General features: G+C 46.3%; 1 protein-coding gene across 3 annotated transcripts in view; it reads right to left on the bottom strand.

The window, feature by feature from the left end:
• Positions 1–23,376, bottom strand: part of SLC7A10 (solute carrier family 7 member 10) — a 42,326-nt gene that overhangs the window by 4,238 nt on the left and 14,712 nt on the right. Inside the window, exons 1-8 of one of the 3 annotated variants that reach the window (XM_056361191.1) lie at positions 12,661–12,775; positions 9,192–9,342; positions 5,788–5,939; positions 4,901–5,026; positions 3,753–3,906; positions 1,945–2,068; positions 1,746–1,849; positions 557–653 (exon numbers count right to left, since the gene is read on the bottom strand). In XM_056361191.1, coding sequence (XP_056217166.1) covers positions 557–653; positions 1,746–1,849; positions 1,945–2,068; positions 3,753–3,906; positions 4,901–5,026; positions 5,788–5,939; positions 9,192–9,214 — 780 coding nt within the window. In that variant the 5' untranslated portion in view covers positions 9,215–9,342; positions 12,661–12,775. Of the gene's footprint in view, positions 1–556; positions 654–1,745; positions 1,850–1,944; positions 2,069–3,752; positions 3,907–4,900; positions 5,027–5,787; positions 5,940–9,191; positions 9,343–12,660; positions 12,866–23,376 lie in introns of those variants that run through there. The other 2 variants (XM_056361189.1, XM_056361190.1) reach the window with 2 other exon arrangements.

The raw sequence follows: 23,376 nt of genomic DNA, 5'->3' as shown, positions 1-23,376 counted from the left end.
GCCAGTCCCAAACCCTCCCGACGCTTGGCCCGTTGACTTCTGACCTTTGCAGTAATGTTAGGAGCACTTTGTCCTCTCCCTGGGACCTGCCGTGTCTCTGGCTTTGGTGGTGGGATCTAAACCAGCCCTGCCCGAGTGGGATTAGCAGTGACCATGGGAATTTCCAAATGCTTGTGGGAAGCAGGCAAAATCAGTCAAAAGAGCTTGTTTTTTCTTGAATGAAGTATCCCTATTTCAAAAGCCAGTCTCTATCTCTGCTGTGAGTACGACAAGAGGTTATGGGTTTAAATTGCAGCTCAAGTTAGGTACAAGGGAAACCCTCCAGGCATCAGGGGTGGTTGGGAGCAGGAGCGGTTATTTCCGAGGCCGAAGGCTGCTCCTCTCCAGGGCTGTTGGAGCTGCTCAGCCAGCACCCACCAGCAGCGTTCCAGGCTGACTCGCTTCTCCTCCTCTGGGGTAAAATGGCCTCTCAAGGACTTTTCCAGCTCTTCTCTCTGTGATTTAGTATTTCTAAAAGCAGGTTACAGGGTGACTGAGCAGAGACGGTAAAACTTACACAGACGAGCAGGGCAGGGATGGGTGTGCAGTGCTTGACGTGGATCATGGCAAGCAAACTCGGCAAATGGCCTTCTCGGGCACCAGAGAAACATAACCTGGAAATAAGAATAGTAAGGCTGAATCCGCTGGGTGTACAACAGCCTCTTCAATATCTAGCCATATAACATCTCTAATCTCAATTGCCCTCATCGGACTTGCTGTGGAAGGGAGCTGTAGCTTATGGGTGCTGGACTGCCACTGAGGGGTTGGCTAGAGGCTACCTGCGTGACCTGGTGCGAGTTATTTAAACCAGACCCTTCGGTATACGAGGCCTTTAATGGCTGGAGTCATCTGTGAAATGACCTGCTCTGAGATGCTGAATTACCTCGGTGGAGGAGGAGGACCAGAATCTGTCCAGTCCCTGTCTGCTGGCCAGCATTCCCTCCTTACCCAGGGTGGGACGAATGCTGTGGAGGTATTGTGGTGCTCAGCCGTACACAGCCAAGGCATAACCCCCCTCACAGATAATATTTCCAGTGTCAAAAGGGGGTTGGATAAGGTTTAACGTGCCTGAAGATTTCGCTTTTAAGTGCATAACCTGTTACATATGCACTCAGATTTGTTGCGTCTCATTATTCTCATGAAAGTGCTGAGATAAATAACTTTCCCAAGGTACTTAAGACTTGAGTAATTCCCTCAAAAAAATTTATAACTTTTTAATTAAGTTCAGAGAGGTCAATTCATAGAAATAGACTTTATAGACTACAATATAATGGACTTTACAGATCCTGGCCCCACTGTCAGCAGTATGCATGCAAAGCATCTTGCCTGAAAAGAGTTATTCCAGCAGGGGAATGGAAATGTCTGTAACTGGGAACAGCACCAGGCCCTAAAACTCTTCTTTGAGTGAGGCAGTTTAGCTTGTAGCTACTGGAACTTTATTGCTGTAAAGTCGTGTTTGGCTCTTACTGTGAGTTATTCCACATCTGCAGACACTTTCGGTGTTTTGCAAGATATTCCACGACTCCGTATTACATTTGCTGATTCAAAACAGAGCAATTCATAACCGAATGTATCCAACACACCCAACAAAACGACCTCATGCTCTACAACATCCAAAACGTCTAGCCAGCATTTCTTTAGCAAATTAAATTAAAACAGCCCCTCCCCAAATTAGATAACGTTCATAAAATTGTACTCCATCTAACCTTGATGAGGTAAAAAGGTATCCATTTATTCCTCCAAATGTAGATAGGGCCACTGAGACTGGCATAACCCAGGAAAAATAGCCCAGTAACTTTTCACCAAATGTCTAAAGCAACAGAAGGCAGAGAAACTGAAATACACTGCAAAGCACAGAACCGAAATCAAAGTGTATTTTAGACATCCAGGGAATGGTTTACTTACTACCGCCACAGCGTTGGAGGACAAGAGCTCTTGGGGTGACATGGCAGTGAAATATGCAATGTTGGTGAACGTATACACAAATGTCACCAATGGGATGGATATGAATATGGCACGAGGTAGGTTCCTAATAAAAGAATTAGGAGGGTAGATAAGAAATTACAGTCATGCACAGCGAGACCAGAACAACCGTGTACGGCCCGGGGTGGGGTGGGGTGTCACCCAGCTGGGTGGGCTCAGCAGCAGTTTCTGTGGAGGGGAGCAGCGCTTCCACTGGCCCTCTGGCCAGCTGCAGGTCGGAGAAGGCTAAAAGTGCTACAAGATGCCACGTCTGCAGGGGAGTCCCTGGGACACAAACGCCACGTGCTCCGTGTGGGCTGTTGATTGGGATTGAGGCAGCGTGTTGCTAAAAACCCCAATAGCCGTTTCTCAAAAGCCCTACGTACAGGCACCAGTGGTGGAATAAAATGCCTTGTTTTGCTTTACCTTCACCTGCTCTGAAAAGGAATGGGATCTTGTCATTCAGGTGGCTGCCTTGGCCCGTCCCATGCTGTAAACCTGCTCTGGTCATAAAACACCATGGCAACTTACAGCAGTACAGATGGACTTGACTCCCATCCAGAGATCCTCTTAGTGGTGGACACCAGAACTGTTCTCTAGCTAGCACAATCATGCATTTTTCTCTGTGTGTCAGATTTGGAAAAAAGTTCTGAAAAAAAATGTATTTAACCTTTGTGATTTTGAAAAGGTTTAGCAAAAATGGGAAGTGTTTCTGATTATCCAATTATTTTTTTATATTTTAGTTTCCCCTCAGAGACTGCAAAAATAGTAATAATCAAAAAGGCCATTCACTATTTTTTTTTTTCTTTATTTCTCAACTAAGGCCATGTTTGCCTTATTTAAGTCCTAACTTTGCATTGTTCAGCTTTGAGATTATGGTGGTCCATTAAAATATTAGTGCTTTATTAAGGGAACAGGTTTCTTTCATCCTGCCAAGATCTCTGGGCATGCACTTTGCCACTCATTAGTGTGAAGGCATGTGCAGAGCCTCTCGTAGGGCTGCAGCTTTAATTCATTCCCATTCAGGCTGTGTAATAGCTTAAATGTCTCCTTGTTTAATTGCTGTGTGCATTGGATGCACAGAAATAACTAATGCTCCAAGAGCTCCTCTTGGCATTTGCCATTCCACTTCATCAGCTCAGAAATGTTGAAACATTTGACCTTTGATTTGCTAAACTAAAATTCGCTTTCCCTCCAGTTTTCCCAGCCTGCTCACAACAAATCACTTCCAAGTCCCTTCCCGTACCCAGGACCAGCAGCGACCCGACGCTGGTTGCCCTGGTGGGCAGGGGCGGGGAGCGCTGCCTTCATCATGCAACGACTTCCTCATCTTCTCTTTCAGGTGTCTGTGGAAGACCCCCTTTGGGTGAAAAAGCAAAACAACTTCCAGCATAATTCAACGCTTCTCCTATAGAATTGATTGTCCCTATAGATACTTGTGTGGCATCTCATCAATTGTTAACTTTCTGCTATAGAAGCACTGTATGACTGAGTAGTGCCATGAAGAGACTAATTTGTCTATAGGCTGGTTTGATTCACTTAATGCCTTGTGCAATATGTTTTTAATGTCAGTGTTCCTTTAACTTGCCTGTTATCTGTTCTAAACAAACAACCTCTCCCTCCTTTAGGAAGACTGGCCCCACAGACATGGAAATACATTGCTGCAGCTTCTTAAATGAGTAATATTACCAGATGGCTCCAATGTCTCAGCACTTCAAGAAAATGCGGATGGCATGGAAATGGATACTTGCCTGCAGGGATCAACCAGTTCTTCTGTTACATAGTTCAAGAAGTTCCAGCCACTGAACGCAAATGACCCTTGAAGAAAAGCTAACGCTAAATGCCCCACGGATGGAGTCATCCAAAAATCGAATGCGTTGCTTGGTGTCAGCTCTTTGTAGTTTCCTGCACAGAGAGTGCAAGCAAGAGGTTAAGCCACCCCTACCTAACAGACGCAGGAAAATAGGTAAACTTTTTTTATTCTTTATTCCTTATTGGATTTGGGACTTCATGCTCTTCGTGTCACCATGGGCTGGCATTGCGCTTGCAGTGCTTTCTGCAGGGTGGTGTCCCGGAGAGGCAGCTCAGGCTGTATGCATGGGCATCCCTCACTGCCGTCTGTGCCGTGGCACCGGTGTCACTGCTGGGACCTGGGGGACCCTCCCCAACCTGAACTGTCTGAGGGTGGCTCGTTGGCAGGGTAAATTCCTACCTGTTCTTAATGCAGTTTTCTTTTACAAGAGTTTGGTGGTGGTTAGTAGAAATACTGAAAAATAAAATGTCTGTGAGGCTGGAAGATTTGTCAGTATTGTGGGACTGTTACCACTGAGAAAATTCCTGCTCTCAGTAAATGTCATATTTCATCTTCCTTTACCTGACTCATCATATACACAATAAAAACATTGTGAGCCTTTTGTGTTTTCTGCTTTCCATCAAGTTGGTGAATCAATGAGACTTTTTTTGGCCTATTTTTAATCATATAAGGGACTTTTTGTAGGCAATTGGTCTAGTGCCTAAAATGAAGCAGGTGTCTTCCTGCCCTGGGCAAGGCATCACTTACTCATTTCACACCCAGAGCACATCAAATTTAAGGTACAACAGATCAAAAAATTTCAAGCAGATTAAGAAATTTCAGTTACTATTCTGAAACATCCTCAGCTGCCCTCCTTTATTCTATCAAAACCGACAAGGCAGGCCGGAGAGGAACTTGTTTAAGGGGATGCAGCTGATTTCTCCGCTGTGCCCTCCTTTCCACAGCTGTGTGAATACACAGCCCCGCAGCTCGGCTAAACCCAGCACTCCTTCATGCTTGTTTGTAAGGAGGAAACAGTGCTATCAGTGGGAAAAATCAAGACTATCAGCAGTACCATACCCTTGTTAGAGCTGTCTCACAGAGTACCTTTAAAGATCTGTATGAAGCCCACAATAATGATAAGGGTCAGAGCTAAGAGTTTTCCTGCTGTAAATATATCCTGAATGCGTGTTGCCCATCGAACGCTGGAGCTGTTCACCCAGGTCAGGAGGACTGGAGAGCAAAAGACTGAATTCAGTGAAATGAAATCATGCGTATTGCAGAACACACAGTCAAAGCATTGAAAAACACAGACCGACGTGCACATTCCTGCAGGGAACTCTAGCATGGCTGGGAGCGAGGGTGAGGAGGACTGTTGCCTTTCCCTAGGAGACTACCAGCTGCAGGGGAATCCCTGGCAGCCAACAGCCTTCCCCCCTCGGGCACTGCTGGTCGGGGCTCCCCCAGCAATAATAACTGTGTCCCAGTAGTGCTACATGTGTGGGGATTGCTGCTTCCTCGAGGACGTCGCGAATGCCTTCAGTCCCCATAGCTCTCGTTTGCTTTTGCTGGCTCCGTAAGTTATTAATGCAGAGCCGGTGGCGTGCTGCGCTTCCTACACGCTCGCATTTGTGAATGTAAAAGACTGGAAAGGTCTGTGGTGGTGGTGGGTAACGTGCTGGTGGGTTGCCTGTGTCGTGTGCCTGTGGCTCTGCAGGGAGCGCAGCGCTGCCCCATCCCACCAGTTCACCTGCCACCACTTTCCCTGGGACCTGCAGGGATTTGGGTGCTGCGCCCCGCTCCAGCCCACTCTGCCGGCTGCGGGCAAGTGGGAAGGGACTGAGTATCCCTCACAGACACAGTGCCTGTCCTGAGACCTCCCCGCTTGCCTTTCGGGTTGTGGCCGTGAGCCAAGCCTGGTTGGAGTAGCCCCTCAAGTGGTCCCATGTAAAACCGAGGCAAGCTTTGTGTGCGCACAAGGAGCAAATACTCACGTAAACACACCATGGAGAGGATCCTGGAGGCATTATAGGGGGGGATACAGTTAGGGAAGACAGGCTGCAGGACATAGTTTGAGAAGGTCAGCGCGATGACGGCCAGACTGGTTGGGTACATGATAAGCACTGCGCTCCACAGCAGTAGAAACCTGAAAAGCCAAGAAAAAGCACAAGAAAGCAGCGCTGGGGGTGTGCTGGAGGACGTACCGCACGCTCAGCTGTGCAGTGCTCTGGGATGGCTCCCAAGGCATTGAGCACCTCTGTCCTGGTCACACCTGACAGTAACCTACTTGTGCCTCTCCTCATCCCTTTTCCCATGTTCCCAGCACACTCTGGATTTTAAATTAAACATTTTTAAGCAAAGCACAGTTTAGGGACATATGGAAGAGTGAGGATTATGCCCGGTGGGCATGCTTTGATTTAGCTCTGTATGTCACAGTGAAAGCATCTCTGTTGCTCCTGGGTTGGTACCTTACCACAGCAGACAGCAGTCCCTACGTTGAAGGCATCTCTGAGGGGTTTCAGCAGGGCAACCAGCTCTGGGCCAGCTGTGCTCTTGGGGCTGCTACTGGCTCCCTGCTGGTCACTGGGGGGTTTCTTGTCACCTTTTGGGTTGGCTCTGCACCCGGGGCCAGGGCAGCTCAGTGCTGCAGCCTTCTGTGATGGCTCAGCTGGCTGCCTGCCTCCAGCTGCCACTGGAGGTGATTGCCACAAATGAGGTACCTTTGCAAATACAAACTGCGAGATGTTTTGATTTCTCACTCTGGGAAAAGGGAAAAAAATACTTATCTTACAAAAGCTGCAGTGGATCTGGTTAGTGTTGTAAAATACTTGAAGCATTATTTTCATAGCAAGAAGTAGTCATTGCAAGAAAGTGAAATCCTTCTTGCCATGTGCATGCACACACAGATACATGCACACACATTCATTCATTCATATACATGCACAAATGTAACATGCAGGGATGCACAGCACAAATGAGGATTGGAAATGGATGTTTCCAAGTAAGACCGTATAATTTCTATATTATGTGGGTTGCTCTCTTAAAAGCTGCTCCCTCCCAGCATGCTGCCTGCTGCCAGCCCCTTAAATCCAGCACCAGCTAGGGAAGCCCCTCCCGGTGCTGGTAACCAGGAGGGAGGGAGTGCTGCTTGCTGGGTGCTCCTTGGGACCAGGTGGTGAGTGTCTCTCAGTCCTATCCTCCACACCTTGTTTCTGAGAAGTATGGGGCAATCTGACACTTCCTTTTTCCTATTAACAACCAGAGAGTTATTTTGGTAAATTGGCATGATGCAAGAGCTGGTTCCCAAATAGCGCTGTTGTTTTTGACTCGGGCATTTTCTTCCCTTCTCTTTATTTTGTTGTGTGCCTTTTTTCCCCGATTTCTAACGCTTTTTGTTGTGGTCCACAGCAGTTTCCCCCAGTAATCACTTCGTGCTATTTGGTGCTGTGGGTGGCACACCCGGTTTGGGGCAGCTGTGCAGACTCTGCCTGCTGGGTGAGTTAACCCAGCTGGTCCCCGCTGAAGACTAAATCTGACTTACAGACTGCAACGATGAGATGATTTTCTGACAGGGTTAGGAGGCTGGGGGTGCACAGTGAGGTCAAGTTCAACGCCCATTGCCCCTGTGGGAGCCCCAGCTGTGTCGGCCAGCAGTGCTGCTGCCAGGTGGCAGGGCTCAGCGGGGCCATGGGGTTTGGTGCAGAGCCCACCAGCCCTTCCCGGTCACATTCATCTTAGCCGGTACAATTTATGGAGGCTGACCACTGTGCTCAGGTAAAAACGTTCCGTGGGGAGAATGACTCTGAAAACAGTATTTCTGGCAAAACTGGCCCTTGCTTCTATGTTGTTGTGTGGAGCGTGTTACAGTCGGTGTTGGGTAGGATGCAGTTTAATGAGAATGTGAATAATTTAATAGATTTCTGACAGTCAATTTGTTTCACGCTGGATTGAAATACACACAGGACTGATAACGCCAATTAAAGTAAATGCAAAATTTTCGCAGAGGGTGACAAAGTTGCACTGTCAAATGGTAAGTTCAAACGAGATGGCATTAAAAGAAGAAGGAAGCTTGCTAAGATGTAGACCCACTTTTATCTTGCTTTTCCAGGTAAGTTTTAACCAAAGCCTGGCTCTGAGAAAAAGATGTCCATGCTGGTCACTCGGATCACATTCATGTCCCTGAACTGCTGGGGTCGGGGCTGCACTGTTGAGCACTTGCTTTGCTCTCGCAGTGCTGCCGGCAGCTGCTGGGGCAGGATTGGGAGCCAGAGGATGAACAGGGATGGCTGTTCTGGAGCTCAGTTTCTCATGGGGGAAGTGGTGTTTGCTGTGGCTGGCAGGCAGGAATTAATCCTAACGTGATTACCCAATGCTCTGAGTCTTCTAGGAAGTCTTTGCTTTTAAAGCACCTCCTTTTATCATCTGTTGTGTAGGAAGAGTTAAGAGCACAATTTCCTTAGCAAAGAACAACCGTTCCAGATCAGCTATAATTAATTTAGGCGACACAGGGCTGAAATCTCCTGCAGACATCACGGAGTTAGATGCCCTCGCTATGGCAGTGCACAGTTTGACAAGTCGCAGTGGAGCAGGAGGGCTGGGGGTGCGCTGCCTGCCCCAAGCAGTGGAGGGAATGTCACCAGCGCTGGGAGCCCAACGTCCAGCCTGAAGCAGGGAGATGCCATTGTGGCACCCCTGGAGTTACTTTGCCCTGCTCTTCAAATGGACAGCAGGGGAATTACTGCCCCGAGGGCTGAGCTGTGGCACTGAGGGTGCCAGGAGCTGAACCCTATTTGATCATCTTTCACAGTTACTCAGTAATTTACAGCGCTGCAAGAGCCTGAGAAGTTAAATCTTCTCTTGTTGCTGACTAAGAATCCATCAGACCTTTAGAAACAGGCTTGAGACAGCTGAATGTAGATAAAAAAGGAAGATCTAGCTGCTCTTGTGATTCCCCCCCTCCCTTAGGTTATGTCTTGTCTTCTTTTCTGAACACTGGAGTTTGCATGGGAGATCTGAGCTCCTGCATGTGCTGATGGCGAAGAGGCTGGTAAAATAACCTCCCAGCCTGTATTCTGAGCAAACCATGCTGGTGTGTAACAGGTGTCAATAGCTGCTAGCTGGATGGCCTCTGCTGGTGGGGTTTTTCTGTTGCTGAGTCTGATCCAAAGTCCATTGAAGTTAATGTCTATCCTCCCATCGATGTGCATGTGCATTAGATTCCACATCCCCCCCCCTCCCCCCCCCCGCCCGCCTTCGTGTTAGAAACATGCTGGAATAAGTGACAGTCTGTGGTGGCACATGCTGCTTTTGGGAAGGTGTGGATTCATGTGGAAGTGCTGGTCATCCTGGGGCCAAAACTGAGATTTTTGTGGATACCTTTGCATACTAATTTCCTCACCTGTGGAAAGAAATGAACAGCATGGTTTGATCTGGGTCTCTAATAGTCTAATGGTCTTGGTGAAATTGGTTCTCAAACATGTATTTGGGGTGTGCCTGTACTCCCAAGAGGCTCTCACGTTGGATATAAAATATCATGGAGTCAAAGCAGCCTGTGAAAATAGAAAATTAGAGTGTACCCTACTTTTGTCATTAACAAAAGAAAACAGTTTGAAATAGATGCTGCAGTACAGATCACCTTATCCCAGGAAAAGCTGAGCTGGTTTAAGAAAGTTGGAGCTAGTTTGAATGTTGTTAATGTTATCCTACCTTGCTGAAACAATTGCTGCCTTTGGAACCTCAGATTATTGTAGCAACAACAAAAAGGAAACATTCAAGTACATTTGAAGCATGTTTTACTTGCAGTTTGGAGTGACACTTATCAAAGCTTTGGCTTCATGCTCTCTGCTGATTTCAATACTATAGATTTTTAGTAAGGATGTATGTCCGGTCATCAGTCACTGCTGGTGAAGCAGCTGTGTTGCAACATTATTGCTGAACATTCCAAAAGAAGTTGTATTTATCAGAAATAAACTAGTGGGCTGAATGTATTGCCTTCTGCAAGAATAAGTATTAAGCCTATTATTTATTATTTTGGCCAATGTTGTTTTTATGACCTGTACAGACATGCAAGCCCATATGCGTGTGAGATGAGCTGTGCTCGGACGGCTCCAGCAGCACGGGATGTGATGCATTCCAGCAGTTAGTGTACTCTATACAAATGCTATTTAAAACCAAGCTGATTTCTAAATGAGGATGAAAGCAGGAGGTCTGCTCTCTTAGTACCAGACCAGAGTGCAGTGCCACAGGAGCCCTGCCTGGCCGGAGCTGCCAGGCAGTGTCCCTTCTGCAGGGTCATCTGCTGAGTTTTGCCATCACCGCTGCCCTCAGCAGCATCGCATGCACTGCCCTGCAGCTGTCCTCAGCCTTGGAGCGGGGCCGCTGCTCTGCAGCCAGAGCTTCTGCCAGCTCAGGACACAGCCCTGTCCTGCCTCTCTCTTTTATTCCATCCACCTTCTTACAGCACACCTAGCAGTGTTACAATTTATTATTTTTTATTTATTTACGCAACCAACTACCAATACTGCTAGACACAGAAGCTGGGGCACGTAGTGCTCCAGTGGCTGTTAGGAACAAATAGTACTTCTCTGTTCCTATGCAGGAAAACATAATAAACAGGGAGGATTTGGGGGCTAGGGAAAAGGTAACAGAAGTGAAGAGGAGATCTCATGGCCTGGATGGGTACAGCACGTGCTCCTGTAATAAACCTCTTCATATGAACAGACCAAAGCATCCAGATTTGCCATTGGGAAAATTCTTTGGCAGGTGCGCTAAAGCCTTGTGTGCTGAATTTGATGTTCTTTGCTGTAGAAGGATTAAATCAGAAGAGAAAACTGAATTTTTGGAGGAGCAGTGTTCTTTTCCTCAGGGGAGGCGCAGTGCCAGCTCCTGCCAGGCCCCTTTCAGCTCAGAGCCCCACGTGCCAGGGGCCAGCAGGGGAATGGGAACTTCCAAAGGGGAAAACTGAAGGTGCTTGCGAGGGTTCCCTAAAGCTGCAGGCTCAGCGAAGTGCAGCAGGGTGCATTCCCAGCCTGGATTTACTGGAAAACATGACTGAGCCCCCCTTTTTACACCAAAACCTACCCAGAGACTTCTTGCCTAAGGCAACCCTTTGTCATACTTAGAACACTGTTTATTTCCTTGTGAGAAAATGTGAAGTCTCTTTGCAAAGCAAGAATAGGAGCAGTGCTTCCCTTTAGGTGACAAGGTTGCTTTTTTGATATTGCCTGTACATCGCAAGCCCGGACACCAAACAAGCTGCTGCCAGCGCAGGGAGCTCCCTGCCTGGGGGGTGGGAGCTCTGTGTGTGCCCCGGTAAGTGGTGGGCAGCGATCAGTCAATGGGCGCGTGGTTTGCTGCAGCGACCGCGTAGCCCGGTGCTGCTGATGCCGTGCGAATTCCCTGAACACAGCAGAGTGAGCTGAGGAACAGCTAAAGCCGGGTTTATTTGTACTTGATTTCTAATTACTTTCTTTCTCTCCCCTAGAAAGCATAATTCTTTTGGTTTTGTGAAACTGGCGGTTTCTGGCCTCCCTCACAGTGATATTCCTGAGATAGCACTTGTGACTGCTTGTGCAGTTTTATGCTTTTTCATTTTCATGGTCTGTGCTTGCAGACCCTCTTCCCAGGACTAGGCGATGGGGGAAGCTGCTGCCTGCCTGCCGCAGCACCCCAGGAGGGCAGGGGCTTTGCTGTGCGGCTCCTGCCCCCGTAAGAGAGCAAACCTCGGTGAAGACAAGTGGAGATTTTGGTTAACCAAGCCAATGCTGTTGTCACCTCAATCCGTGCTACCACGCCAGTGTAATTCTCTATGCAAAGTGGGACAGTGTTCAGAGGAGCAGTTCCTCTGACTGAAGAAACAGGGACTTCCATGAGAACTAGTACAAGCAACGGCTTAATTCTGACAAGCATCAGAAAACGACCTTGTCACCTAGTGTGCATTCAGATGCTGGCTGTGCCCTGTGCCTGGGTGGCACGAAGCTGAGGCAGGCAGGAGCAAGAGGACAGCCCATGGGACAGGGTGACAGCCTGTCCATGTTACACCTGTGCTGGTTGACTCTAGCTCAGCAGCCAGCTCAACTGCTATGAGCTCCTTTTCCACCTCAAATGAGAAGGAATATGCTTTTCTTTTTTTTTTTTCCTCCTTCTTGTTCTAATTTGTAGTTATGGTGCCTATTTTTCACAAATAAAACAGCAACATGTGGCATGGCCTCTTTACTTGCAAATGAGTGAGCTGGCCAGAAAGTCTCATTGCTTCTCTAGTAAGCTGTGAGTACAGACTGAAGGTTTAATTTTTCTTGTAGAATACACAAAAAAGTACATAGTCAAATAGAAATTATGACCTCTTCTCACTTGTCCCTTCCTCCCTTAGCCACACTACTCTGTTAATGGTATTTGCAAAGAGAAATCACTCCCAGAGCTAGCATTTCCCCCTCCTTGTATTTACAATGCTTGTTACTCTGTGCAGTTGCAGTAAACGAAGCAGTGCTGCAAGCAGCTTTGGTTTACAGTAAGTAGCTCCAGCCCGGCTGCCCTGACAGGTGAAGCTCCTCAGTGCAAGGTACTGATCAGGGCTGGCACACGGGAATGTTACTTGGACACAGCATCGTTTGCAGCATTGTTCTTTCCTGCCACAGACCCCACTGAGTCAGAGGGGGAAGGGAAAGCAGCCGTCGCCTTCTCTCGGAAGGCAGCACCGGGAGCTCTGCGTAGGGGCGATTTGGTATTTCTAATGAGAACAGAAAGAATGATTTTGCAAAAGCATTTTATTGACAAATGTTCCCTGTCTCTTCCAAGTCAGGTATCTTTTTCACACAAAATACTTCATGTGAATGTGTTTTCAAATTACTTTATAGAGATAGGGTACTTACCCAGCTAACCCACCAAAAATCTCTGTGACGTAGGAATAATCCCCTCCCGACTTGGGGATAGTGACTCCCAGTTCAGCGTAACATAGCGAGCCAAGGGCAGCCACCCCGCCGCCAAGCACCCAAATAATGAGAGCGAGTCCCACCGAGCCGGCGTGCTCCAAAACTCCTTTTGGCGAAATAAAGATCCCAGAACCGATGATATTACCTGGAAAGGACAAAAGGTTTGCAGTGAGGTAAAAGTGGGAAACATACTTTTTCTTTTCTTTTTTAATTAAAAAACCTAGGCAAACTCACCCACAGACCCCACCCAACCCCTCTCTTCCAGGTTTTGCATGATTGTGTTTTATCTGATCATGCCCTGGGCAAAGCCTTGCCACTTTCCTGCAGCCCAGGATGGTAAGCCCATGCTCAGCTCTGCTGAGACACGGTGAGACTCAGGAAAGCATCTGCGTTCGCAGCTAGTGGTTTTGTGGTGTGAGCTCACACAGCTTGCATGACTGTCTCCTGTGACCTGCCGTGCCCAAGTATTTCATCAAAAGGACTTCTCAGAAGCAACTTTGTAATGAAGATTTTTCATCTCCTCCTGCGAGGAATCTAAACAAGTTAAGGCCCATCTTCAAGGGGGCTGGGAGGTCAAAAAAGATGATGTAGAATTAGCTGTAATGTGGGGGCCAAGGGGTACTCTTGCCACCAGGGGAGATCATTGATTGTGCTTCAAAAAATCATCTCAAAGTCTGAAATATAGAAACCCATTAACATTTTATATTTGCAATAACTGTGCCACTTAGTCATCACCCATAGATTTTAAAGGGAGATTGTGGGGTGACTGAAATATTGGACAATGAGGACTTTGTCCTGCTAATTTTGTTTGTTTAGCACGTGAGCCAAGGCAGTTCTGGGTGTAGAAAGGGTGCAGCTGGGATGGACAGCCACCAGGACCAAAAGCACTTTCTATGGATTAAAAAAAAAAAAAAAAAAAAAATCCAATGAGGGATGTAGATGTTATCAGAACTAGATCATACCAGAATAACAGTAAAATTAAATATAACTATCTCTTAGCTGAACTGGCACAGGGAGCCCTAAGCACTGCTACAGGATCAATCACGGCAGCTTGTGCTGAAGGAACAGGCTTTGATGCCGCTGAGTGGCACAGTATCATTCACAGCGCTAATAGATTTGTTCCGGGTCTTCCCTACTGGGAAGCTACATGGCTGGAGTGGAGTGGTGAAATCCTTCAAGAAGATAGATGAGGAGTTAACATATTGCTAAAGCATACTTAATACTTGATAAAATTTATGGGGCTTTTTGATCACGGTTTCTCCTGCTGGCTGAAGTGTTCAACATATTTAAAACAAACAAGCTTTTCTGGAAGACTGCTTGTGTCCTGTTCAAGAACTGTAACAAATCTTGAATTTAAGCTGAAAAGAAAATACCTGCCTTAGGAGTTTAAAAACTGTCTTGACAGTCTTTGGTACTGCTGTGCGCTGCAGTTGGAACAGTTATGCTCATGCATATGGAAGACGGCCTTAAGTTAGAAAGGACCCTTAAAAATGATCCACTACCTGCCAGCATAGATACCTGTGTATCTCTATTTTTTGCAGATCAATATACCTCAAAATACTGCAATTTTGGGAGGAGGTATTAGCCAGTGGTATTTTGGGGAGCATGCTGAACTTCGGACATACTGCTTCTCACCACAATAGAACTGTAGGGTTTAATTGCCTCTTTGGGATGGGACAATATTCCTCTTCGTCAACCCCAGTACTGAACAAACAGGAATCGTCTGAAGACAGAATAACATGTACATGCATCTCCTGGCTCCCCTCATTCCGTCTTCTCCTGCTCAGTGCTCTCTTGCACCTTAGCTCAGGTTTGCCGTTTTTGGCAGCAAACAGCAGATGCGTTACCCATCCTTTAGCAAGCTCTTGGCAAGAGCTTCCACCCCCGTGCTTTGTGTCACCTTTTCATTCCATGAGTACATGGAGAAAGGATAAAATCCGAACACAGCATGGCATCCCCTGAACTGGTAACAGATGAGCGATGTAGCAGATCTCCAAGCTGATGTGCAACATCACGGGGTGGTGCCTCTGCAGAGGTAGGCTGTGTGGGGCTGATGGGGTGACCCCCGAGCACCGCTGCGGCTTTTGCACTGGCGAGGGGGTGAGCTGCCTGCACCGGGCTTCCTGCACCTGCGCAGCCGCTTCGCTGTGATGGGCAGAACCGCCGGTGGGCTGGAAAGGGTGGTGAAATGGGGAGATAAGCAGCAGCAGCACCGTGGGAAGCAGTGTGATGGGGCCATGCTGTGATGGACCCGAGGAAGAGAGAGACTAGTCCCGGTGAGGCGTAACTGCAGAGATAAGGTGGTGGCGGCCGTCTGGCGCGGCAGTGATAAAGTGCAGTCTAAATGCACAGACAGGTAGTTGATGATGTTTTTTAAATGCTTGCACTTGGCAGCGTCAAAGCCCCGAATCTCTGTGCTTCGGGTTTCTGCCTGTAGGAAAGGGCATTGCTCATCCCCAGCTGCCCGGGTGATGGGCATCAAGGGGCAGCGGGACTTACTCAGACCCGAACTGCTGTAGGGAGGAGGTGTCCGTGGCGCTGCACGGCTTGGAGCGATGCCCTCCTGTTACGGCAAGGCTGCCATACGTGCCAGTGTGCGCTGAGCTGGAAAGAGCCAGTACTTTGTTTAAGGGGAATGCTTTCTGGGTGCAGCTACCTGACAGAGCAGGACAAGAAGGAACCAGCAGCCTTCTGGATGGTTATTTCACACAAACATTCACAGATTATTTTTGTTAAATTAAGTAGTTAATCATATTTTCAAAAATCTGATGTCCTTCATGAACGAATATACGATAACACAAAATTCTCTTCCAAACTCATTATGGATTTCCTATTATTTTGCTCTTGCAACATGTGCAAAAGCCCTACCAGCAGGAGTGGAAGTGCTACACCCCTTCCGACAACAAAATGTTCTGATGGAAACCTGCCATGAATGTGGTAAATGTGTCTGGGAAGTGCCTTTGCTTCACTTGGCGTAGGGCATGTTTAAAAATAGATATGGTGGAGATGCTGAAATGATCCAGGAGAATGAGATGTCAGAAACTGCCTGACGAGAAGCAGAGTTTTCAGGAGGTCTCATGTTCCTTAGTGAAAGTTCTTAGGCCAGAAGTCTTAGCAGTAAGGCAGGCACTTCACCTACAAAAAAGTATTTCAAAGCAAGCCTCTGTCAGCAGGAACTAGAGGGAATTTGGTGAGCAGCCCTGGGGCAAGAAAGGAATTGGCTGTGCAGTTCAGGGAGACTGTCATTCCTGTGCTCGCTGTCCCGAGGATAATTTCAGCTTTACTAGTGCTGCTACTCCTGACACTCACTGCACTTATTTTTTCTTTTAAGATGTGAAGAGCTGGAGAAAACTAATGAATTCTTGTAAATCGGCCACTTTCTGTGCTCCTCTGTGGCCTCTACTACAGTTTCTTGCTACAAAATTACCCCTTTGAACCAAAAGGAGACTAATGTTTGCATTTTGTATGTACATGCCACAGACATCTCTTAGGACTATAATACAGAATAGGCTGTCTAGAAATATATATATATATATATATATATATATATATATATATGTATTCCTGTTGGTAATATTGCAGCCTTACCCCTGCCTGGCAGGTATGAGCCAGTTACTGGAAGCTGTAAACAACAAACCAGTACTAAGTGATCACAGTAAAAGGCACCTCATCTAAAAATGCTAAATTTGAAGCTTCCTCCAGATCAAGCCTAAGGAAGTACTGATGCAGTCGCACGGCACAGTGGCTTGGGTAAGGCAGATACACACTTGTGTTGTGGTGCCGTGCACCCCAAGCCCACCACAAATGCTCGATGCCTTATGCCAGCCACAAAAGTGGAGGACAGAGAGAGGTGGAGACACAGGAAACAAGGCAAGTGAAGTGGTCCAAGCAGGGGAGAGTGGGATGATGAGCCTGAGTTTGTCTGTCTGCTGGCCCAAGCCTGCTCCCTTGGCATATTAAAATGTTTATGCCAGTAATTAAAAAAAAAAAAAAAAAAAAAAATGTTTCTCAGCACACCAATGAGCCTTGGAAAGATAACCTGCAAAAATACTTACCTCTGGAACAAAATTCTCTTTCCACTCCAGTCAGTTGAGAGTTTGTGAAAGACATATTTGAGAGACTAGAATTTGACGAATTCTGTGAATTTATTTATTTATTTGCTTATTCACAATAACAATGGTCTGCGATGGGGCAAGGGGAAAGGTAGACTTCATAGCTATGCCCGCTTAATGTTAGAGAAAAACATTTTTGTTCTTAACTTGGAGAAACTGGCTCATAAAATTGTTCAAGAGCTGCTCGTTGGTGTGAAAAGGTGACCCTGGCAAGGACTGCCAGAGCCAGCAAGACCTTGGGCGATCTGCTCCCACACTCCCTAAGACCCCGGGTGCTCCCGCTGAGCTGCACAGCACTGCTGGATGTGTTACTTGACCGGAGAGGTGAAAAGACACAGCCATTTCTTTCTTTTTTTTTTTTTTTTCAAATTCTTTTCTCCTCACCCACCCCTGTTTTTCTAGGATGTAGAAATCACTCTCAATAAATTAAAAAAAAAATTAAATACAACGACACTGAATGAGATCTTAGAAGTTATATATTGCAGGCTATTTTACCTGCCTTCTGTGTTTTGTAATTATTTTTTTTTAAGGCTTCATGGCTTAGATTTTGAGAATTTTCTAAAATAACTCACGAGGGTTAGGAACATAATTTTTTAACAAAAGCTGAGGCAGCCTTTTGTTAAATGTAATGGAGTAATACCACTTCAAGAGTTATTGTGAAAGGGGGAAAAAAGGCAACAAACACCTAGATATAAAAGATGACAAAATAACATGCTGTATATGGGAAAGTGCATACTGCGGCAACTGACTATGGTGAGACAATAGGATGCAGGTAATAAAAGAAAAAAATCCTGTAATATAGGAATTCATGTTTTTTAAAAAAAATTTTAAACACTGAACAAATCTTTTCCCAGCTGTACTCTGCATGCAGTGCTATAACCTGCTGCTGGGGAGTTTTATCCAAGACGAGCTGCGCTGTCCTCTGGGAGCCTGCCCTGGTTTCCCAATGCTTACAGCCCAAACGGCCGGGGCGGCTGTGACCCAGCGCGCTTGCGGTGCCACCGACCCGCTGGAGGTTGGACAAACCCACAACAGCTCTTGTAACACGGCAGCAAACAGGGTGTGAAGCGAGCCCAGCCTCTCCTATCAGCCACGCTCCATCCCCACGGACTCTGCGGCAGCGGGTCCCACAGCAGGGTTTTGCCTAAGAGGATGCCAGAACCCCCGTCCTTTCCAATTTCCGGTCCTTCATCTAATTACGTTCGGGATCTTTCGTGTTTGTAGTTTTTGGCGCTCAGACCTGGCCCTGGGATGGGTTTCCCAGAGCAGTCGCTCACACACGGTGTGCGGTTTTGTGCATAGGTCAGCACCTCGTGTAGAGCTAAACCATTCGGGCAGCGTGGTACCGACCCGCTGGTCAGGGCATGAGGCTTTGCCCAGAAATCCAGGGTTTCCAGTTCGCCTCTGGCTTTTGAACTGTGAGAGGGCGTTTGGGGTCAGGTTTTGACATTTTTCAATGTAACTACGGGAGCTGAAGCTCGTATTTTAAACAAAAGCTGAATTCTCATTACAAAACCCTATGAATTGCACTTTGAAGGAAAACACTAAATATCACCGCGCTTGTGAGAAAATAAAGTGACCTGGTAATAATTTGCGTATTCACTTAGCGTGCAAAATCCTTAGGGCATCTTTTATTTATCTGCAGCACAAAATCCACACGGACTGTAAAAATAATGGATCTTGCCGCCTGCTGAAAGTATTTAGTTCTTCAGGAATGGCCTTACTGACTGTATTTAAGAGAACATATTTCTGATAAAACTAAGCAATTTCCTGTGTGGTTAGCAAAGAAAAATATCACTCATGCCTTTTTACTGCTTGTGCATTTCTTTAAAGATCTGTTGCACGTCTGAAATTCTGAATGGGTCTGTAATATGAACTAGAAATTTGTCTAAGCAGCTCTTAGCCTTACAAAGTGAAATATTAACAACAAAGAAATTCTGCACCTTTTTTTTTGTTTTTGTTTTGACCACAGTCAGGTAAATCACTTTGTGACTAGATGTTCAGTGAAGGATTACAGCGGGCAACATTCCTAAAGAACTGTTGGTGAGCAAAAATCCTGCCAGGCTCTTGCTTTCATTAAGTGCTGTTTATTATCCTCAGAAGATGGTACTCCGAAGCTCAAAGCGGGTCACGTAGCACGGGGTGACACGTTGCAGGTAAAGATGGGGGGAGATGAGATGTTTGAAGGCAGGCAGCGCTGGCAGAGGGAAAGCCTGTGTTACCTGGGTGTCCTGCTTCCTTCAGCACCATTGCAGAGGTGCGTCCCACGTTTATTGAATCAGAGTAGGAACAGTAAGACAGAAGTCAAACGCAGTAGTCTGTATCGTCAAGGATTGTATCCCTAACTGTATATTGGGTGTTCGCTGCTACAGTCGTAACAGATGGTCTGAGTATGTCTCTGAGAATCTCAGCTATGAAAGGCAAGTCCAGCATCCTTTCTTAGTGCCGATGTGGGGAATGTAAGCCATTACTTGCCGCTTTTTTATGAAGCTGTAGAAAACGAGATTGTTGGTGGTTTTGTTTTTGTTTTTTGTTGTTTGTTTTTTTTTTTAAATGATGCGTTGGGGATACCAGCTTGGTTTGTTACAGCTTTCTTTTGCTATACTGGTATACTGTATCCTCAACAGCAGATAACAGACAGTTTTCACTGATAGCTGTGAACAGAAGAATAATCAAAAGTCTGCCCATCCTCTCAGGACTCCCACATGTCAGTAGACATTGTTCAGGCCAACAGGATGACAGTCCGTGTCACTGCTCAAAACAGCTCTCTTATAAACAAATGCTGGAGTTTTGCATACTGCCTGGGAATTGATAAATAAATAAATAAATCTTAATTGAATGTGAAATATCTCAAAAATCTCAAAAATGAAAGATTTGAGATTACTGTTTAACAACAACAAAAAAGCTTAGTCAAAAGGAACCGTGCTTTACAATTTGTTTACATCTAAATTAAATATGAGGTGGATTGCATCAATAATCTGAATCATATAGGTTGGAAAAGATGTTTGAGACCATCAAGTCCAACCATTAAATGGCGATGATGTAACTCATTGTGGATATTTATTTATATATTTATTTAGCAGAAAACTGCTAAACTGAGGGGCCTCCAGTCCAGCTAATTGTCAGTTACTAATTTGCTCTCAGGAGTTAAGCACTCCTAATTGAGGAAATTAGTGACTGATTTTGATTGCCACTGCCTGTTGGTGAGCCCAGGGCATGACACACCTACAAAACCAGCCAAGAAGTCCCATGCATAGCTCATCGCTTTGGTGCTAACCAGAAAACTTGTGGCAGCACAGGCAGTCCCAAGGGCTCTATTTATTTACAATAAATAAACTTGTCACCTTCTGCCCTAGCTGACCTCCGGCTCTGCCCTGAGCCATGCACCCGCAGCGCCGGCAACGTGACGGCTGCTTGCACAAAAGCAATGCCGTGCACTTAACGGGATGGATGGGCACAAAGTGCTGCTCAGCCTTTGCCCGGCTCCTCTCCAGCTTATTAACAGAAGTGTAGCATTTAATACAACAGATTATAAGTGCACACACACACACACACACACACCCCCAAATACAAAGAGAAAATGATGTTCTGAATCGACAAAGCAGTCAGGCCAAAAAATTACTAAACTATAGGGACTCTGCTGAATTAAAACCAGCAAACTCTCTAAGTGAGTTTTCTTAAGTTCTAGTCAAGCATGAATTTAGGCTGTGTGGCAGTGTTTTAGATATTTCACGCAATGGCCTTGAATTTCTTTGCTTTTAAATAGCATTCAGAAAACTTTTAATGAAGAAAGGATGAGGAATAAAAGAATCTATAGAGCTTGGCATTAAAATAATAGCCATTTAACTTCATATGTGAGTAAAAAATGAAAGTACTGTACCAGTGGAAAATGAATTATGGCTCTTCAGCTAATAAGCTTGCAAAAGTAAAACTGAGAAATGGCTATAAAAGTAACAGTGATAATTTAATGTCTATGGGGATTGGTGTTTAACAAAATTCTTAAAATCTGACTTCAGTTCAAATATTTATGTTAAAATTCCTAGCAAGTAAGAACATGACCAGTCATTATAAACTGCAGTTCCAGCATTCCAAGCGGATTTTGCTGGGTTAAGAATTTATAATCTGATTACGCTACACCCAGCTTTTACGTAGCCTGATTTTAAAAATCTTTAGATACTGACAAAAGTAATTTCTGTAACTTGTCATAGATTTATAAAGAAGATATTTGCCTTTTGAGCACTAAAACACAGGTGTAGTTCATGAGGACTTGAAGAACCAAGTTTTTCTAACAAGGTTTGGGCAGAACAGAAAACTGAGTAAAGGAAATATTTCAGGTGTAACCTCACCGATGCTACCTGCTGTGGTAGCACGGAGGGTGTGATAGTTTTAGTACCAGGGTTCGGTTTTGCTATTGCACGCGGTGCTATGGAGATTTGCCAGTCATTTTAATATTTTTATATTTATATTTCAATATTTATATAGTAAAATGTAGTACCTACACATTACAATGAGCCGCAGCATCCCCAGAAGGATGCTTGCCGTTTATCGTATTGCCTTTTCCCGGGTGGAATAGTTACTAAGCCAGGCTCAAATGCCTGCGCAACTGCCTCACTCGAGGAAAACAAACCCAACGGCGTTACGGACCGGCAGGAGCCGGGGGCGGGCAGCCCCTGCCGGGCCCGCGGGGTGGCGCCCCCTGCGGGGCACGGCAGGGCACGGCACGGCGCGGCTCGGCCCCCGCTCAGTGGCCGGGCCAGGCGGAGCCGAGCAGCGCCGCCCGCTGGGACCCGCCGGGGACCCAACGCGCCTCGGCCGTGGCTGAGCGGGAGCTGCGGGGCGCAGTCTGCTCTCCCCCTGCCCCTGGGGGCTTTGCCGCTTTCCCCGGTGCCACCGGCATCCGCCTGTTGGCAAGACGATGGCGTGTAGCTTTCCCTGACAGACAAGCACCTCTGCTTTCTTGTCTTCGGTGTTTTAAGAAAGTGTAAGACCGATTACCCTGCAAAGGGCACCGATGAGCGGAACTAGCAAACCGATACTACTTGTACGTGACGGCTGCTTTCGGGGGTGCTAGACAGCTGGGCTGCAATTAAATGAATTTAATTGCAGCTGGGCTGCAATTAATGAAAAATTCACCATCTGGAGAAGAGCAATCAAACCAAATTTGTGAGAACTGCTATCCTCAGTCTTCCCCGGGCCTTTAATATACCTGGAGCTATTTGAATAGCTCTTTAAAAGTAGTAAGCTGCACTTTTAGCTCTGGCTTAAGGCGTAAACTGTTGGTTTGGAATCACTTTCCACCAGCAGCGGAAAGCAGCGCTGCAAAACCTGCACGGTGCATTTACGGGGCTGCAGTACCCTGCTGTTTGGCTGAAGCCTGCTGTGGCAAATACAAGGCTGAACATGCTCAGACCGTTGGGAGCCCAGCCTCCACCAAGGCACCCAACAGCTTAAAACCAGAGAACGTGCCCGTTTAAAATTCCTGCCTTTCTGAAAGGGGATGCTCTTTTACCTTCTTTTTTGTAAAATTAGTAATAATATGTCAATTGCTTTTCTTCTCCAGCAGAAGGCTCACCAAGAGAAATTTCATCAAGAAAACTTTTAAGCCACTGGTTTGCTAACATGATCATCACAAAATAACCCGCTGGTTGAATAGCATTCAAAGGAGGTTAAGATAGCAGGTGCTGACTGTACTTGTAGGAAGAGCACACTGGTATGGTAAAGACCTCTAGGCTGTGGGATATTATCACCATAGTGCTTAGAGTCAAATGCAAATGCTTCCTTAACCAAAACCAGCACTGGGAACTCTGATCCCATTCTGTGGCTTGCAAGCATCACGCTCTCCTGAGCACACACGTGGGCATACACTGGGTACGACAGATTAATTGACAAATCTGCGCGTTCGGAATTGCAGAGCCCAGCTGGGCACCTGGAAGGAGACATGGCTGTCCCCACCCGTCATTGCTGGTCCTCACCTGTGGAATGCCTCCCCACGCTAGAGGCCAAACATTTAGATGATGTCTGCAGAGGCCAGACTGGCACTAAGGTCGATAAAAGTCCAGGAGATGCTGGGGATCAGGCCTTTTAGGAACATGTAAATAATAAAGGAGAAGACGGACGTCTGCTGGTGCGTGGTTTTATTCTGTTTTATTTGCGTAATGCTGCTGCAATGTGTTTATATCAAAGGAGAAGTTAAAGCCTGTATGATAGGATTTTTGTTGTTGTTCTAAATTGAGAACTCCTTTTATTCTGCTAATCCTTTCACCGGCTGCAGGCTCTGTCTGCTCTTTTCAGGCACACAGTCCGCTGCTTTATTTCCTGCTCCTCTGTTCTGACTCTTGTACTTGGTCTGATTTCTCTACTTCCTTAACTTCTGACTTGTTCTCCTCTTCTCTTGCCAGTGTTGGGATATGTGGGCTGCATTTCATTAGCATGGAGTGCAAACCTCAGCCTTCCGTGCCTTTCACTATACGCTGCAACTATAAGGCAGAAATATTCGGAAAAGCCTTCTTCTCCTAGGGCCTAGATGGCATTTTCCTTGGAATAT

The sequence above is a fragment of the Falco biarmicus genome, chromosome 15 (genome assembly GCF_023638135.1).
Source record: "Falco biarmicus isolate bFalBia1 chromosome 15, bFalBia1.pri, whole genome shotgun sequence".
NCBI classification, from domain to species: Eukaryota; Metazoa; Chordata; class Aves; order Falconiformes; family Falconidae; genus Falco; species Falco biarmicus.
This window is presented reverse-complemented; position numbering and strand designations above follow the sequence as displayed.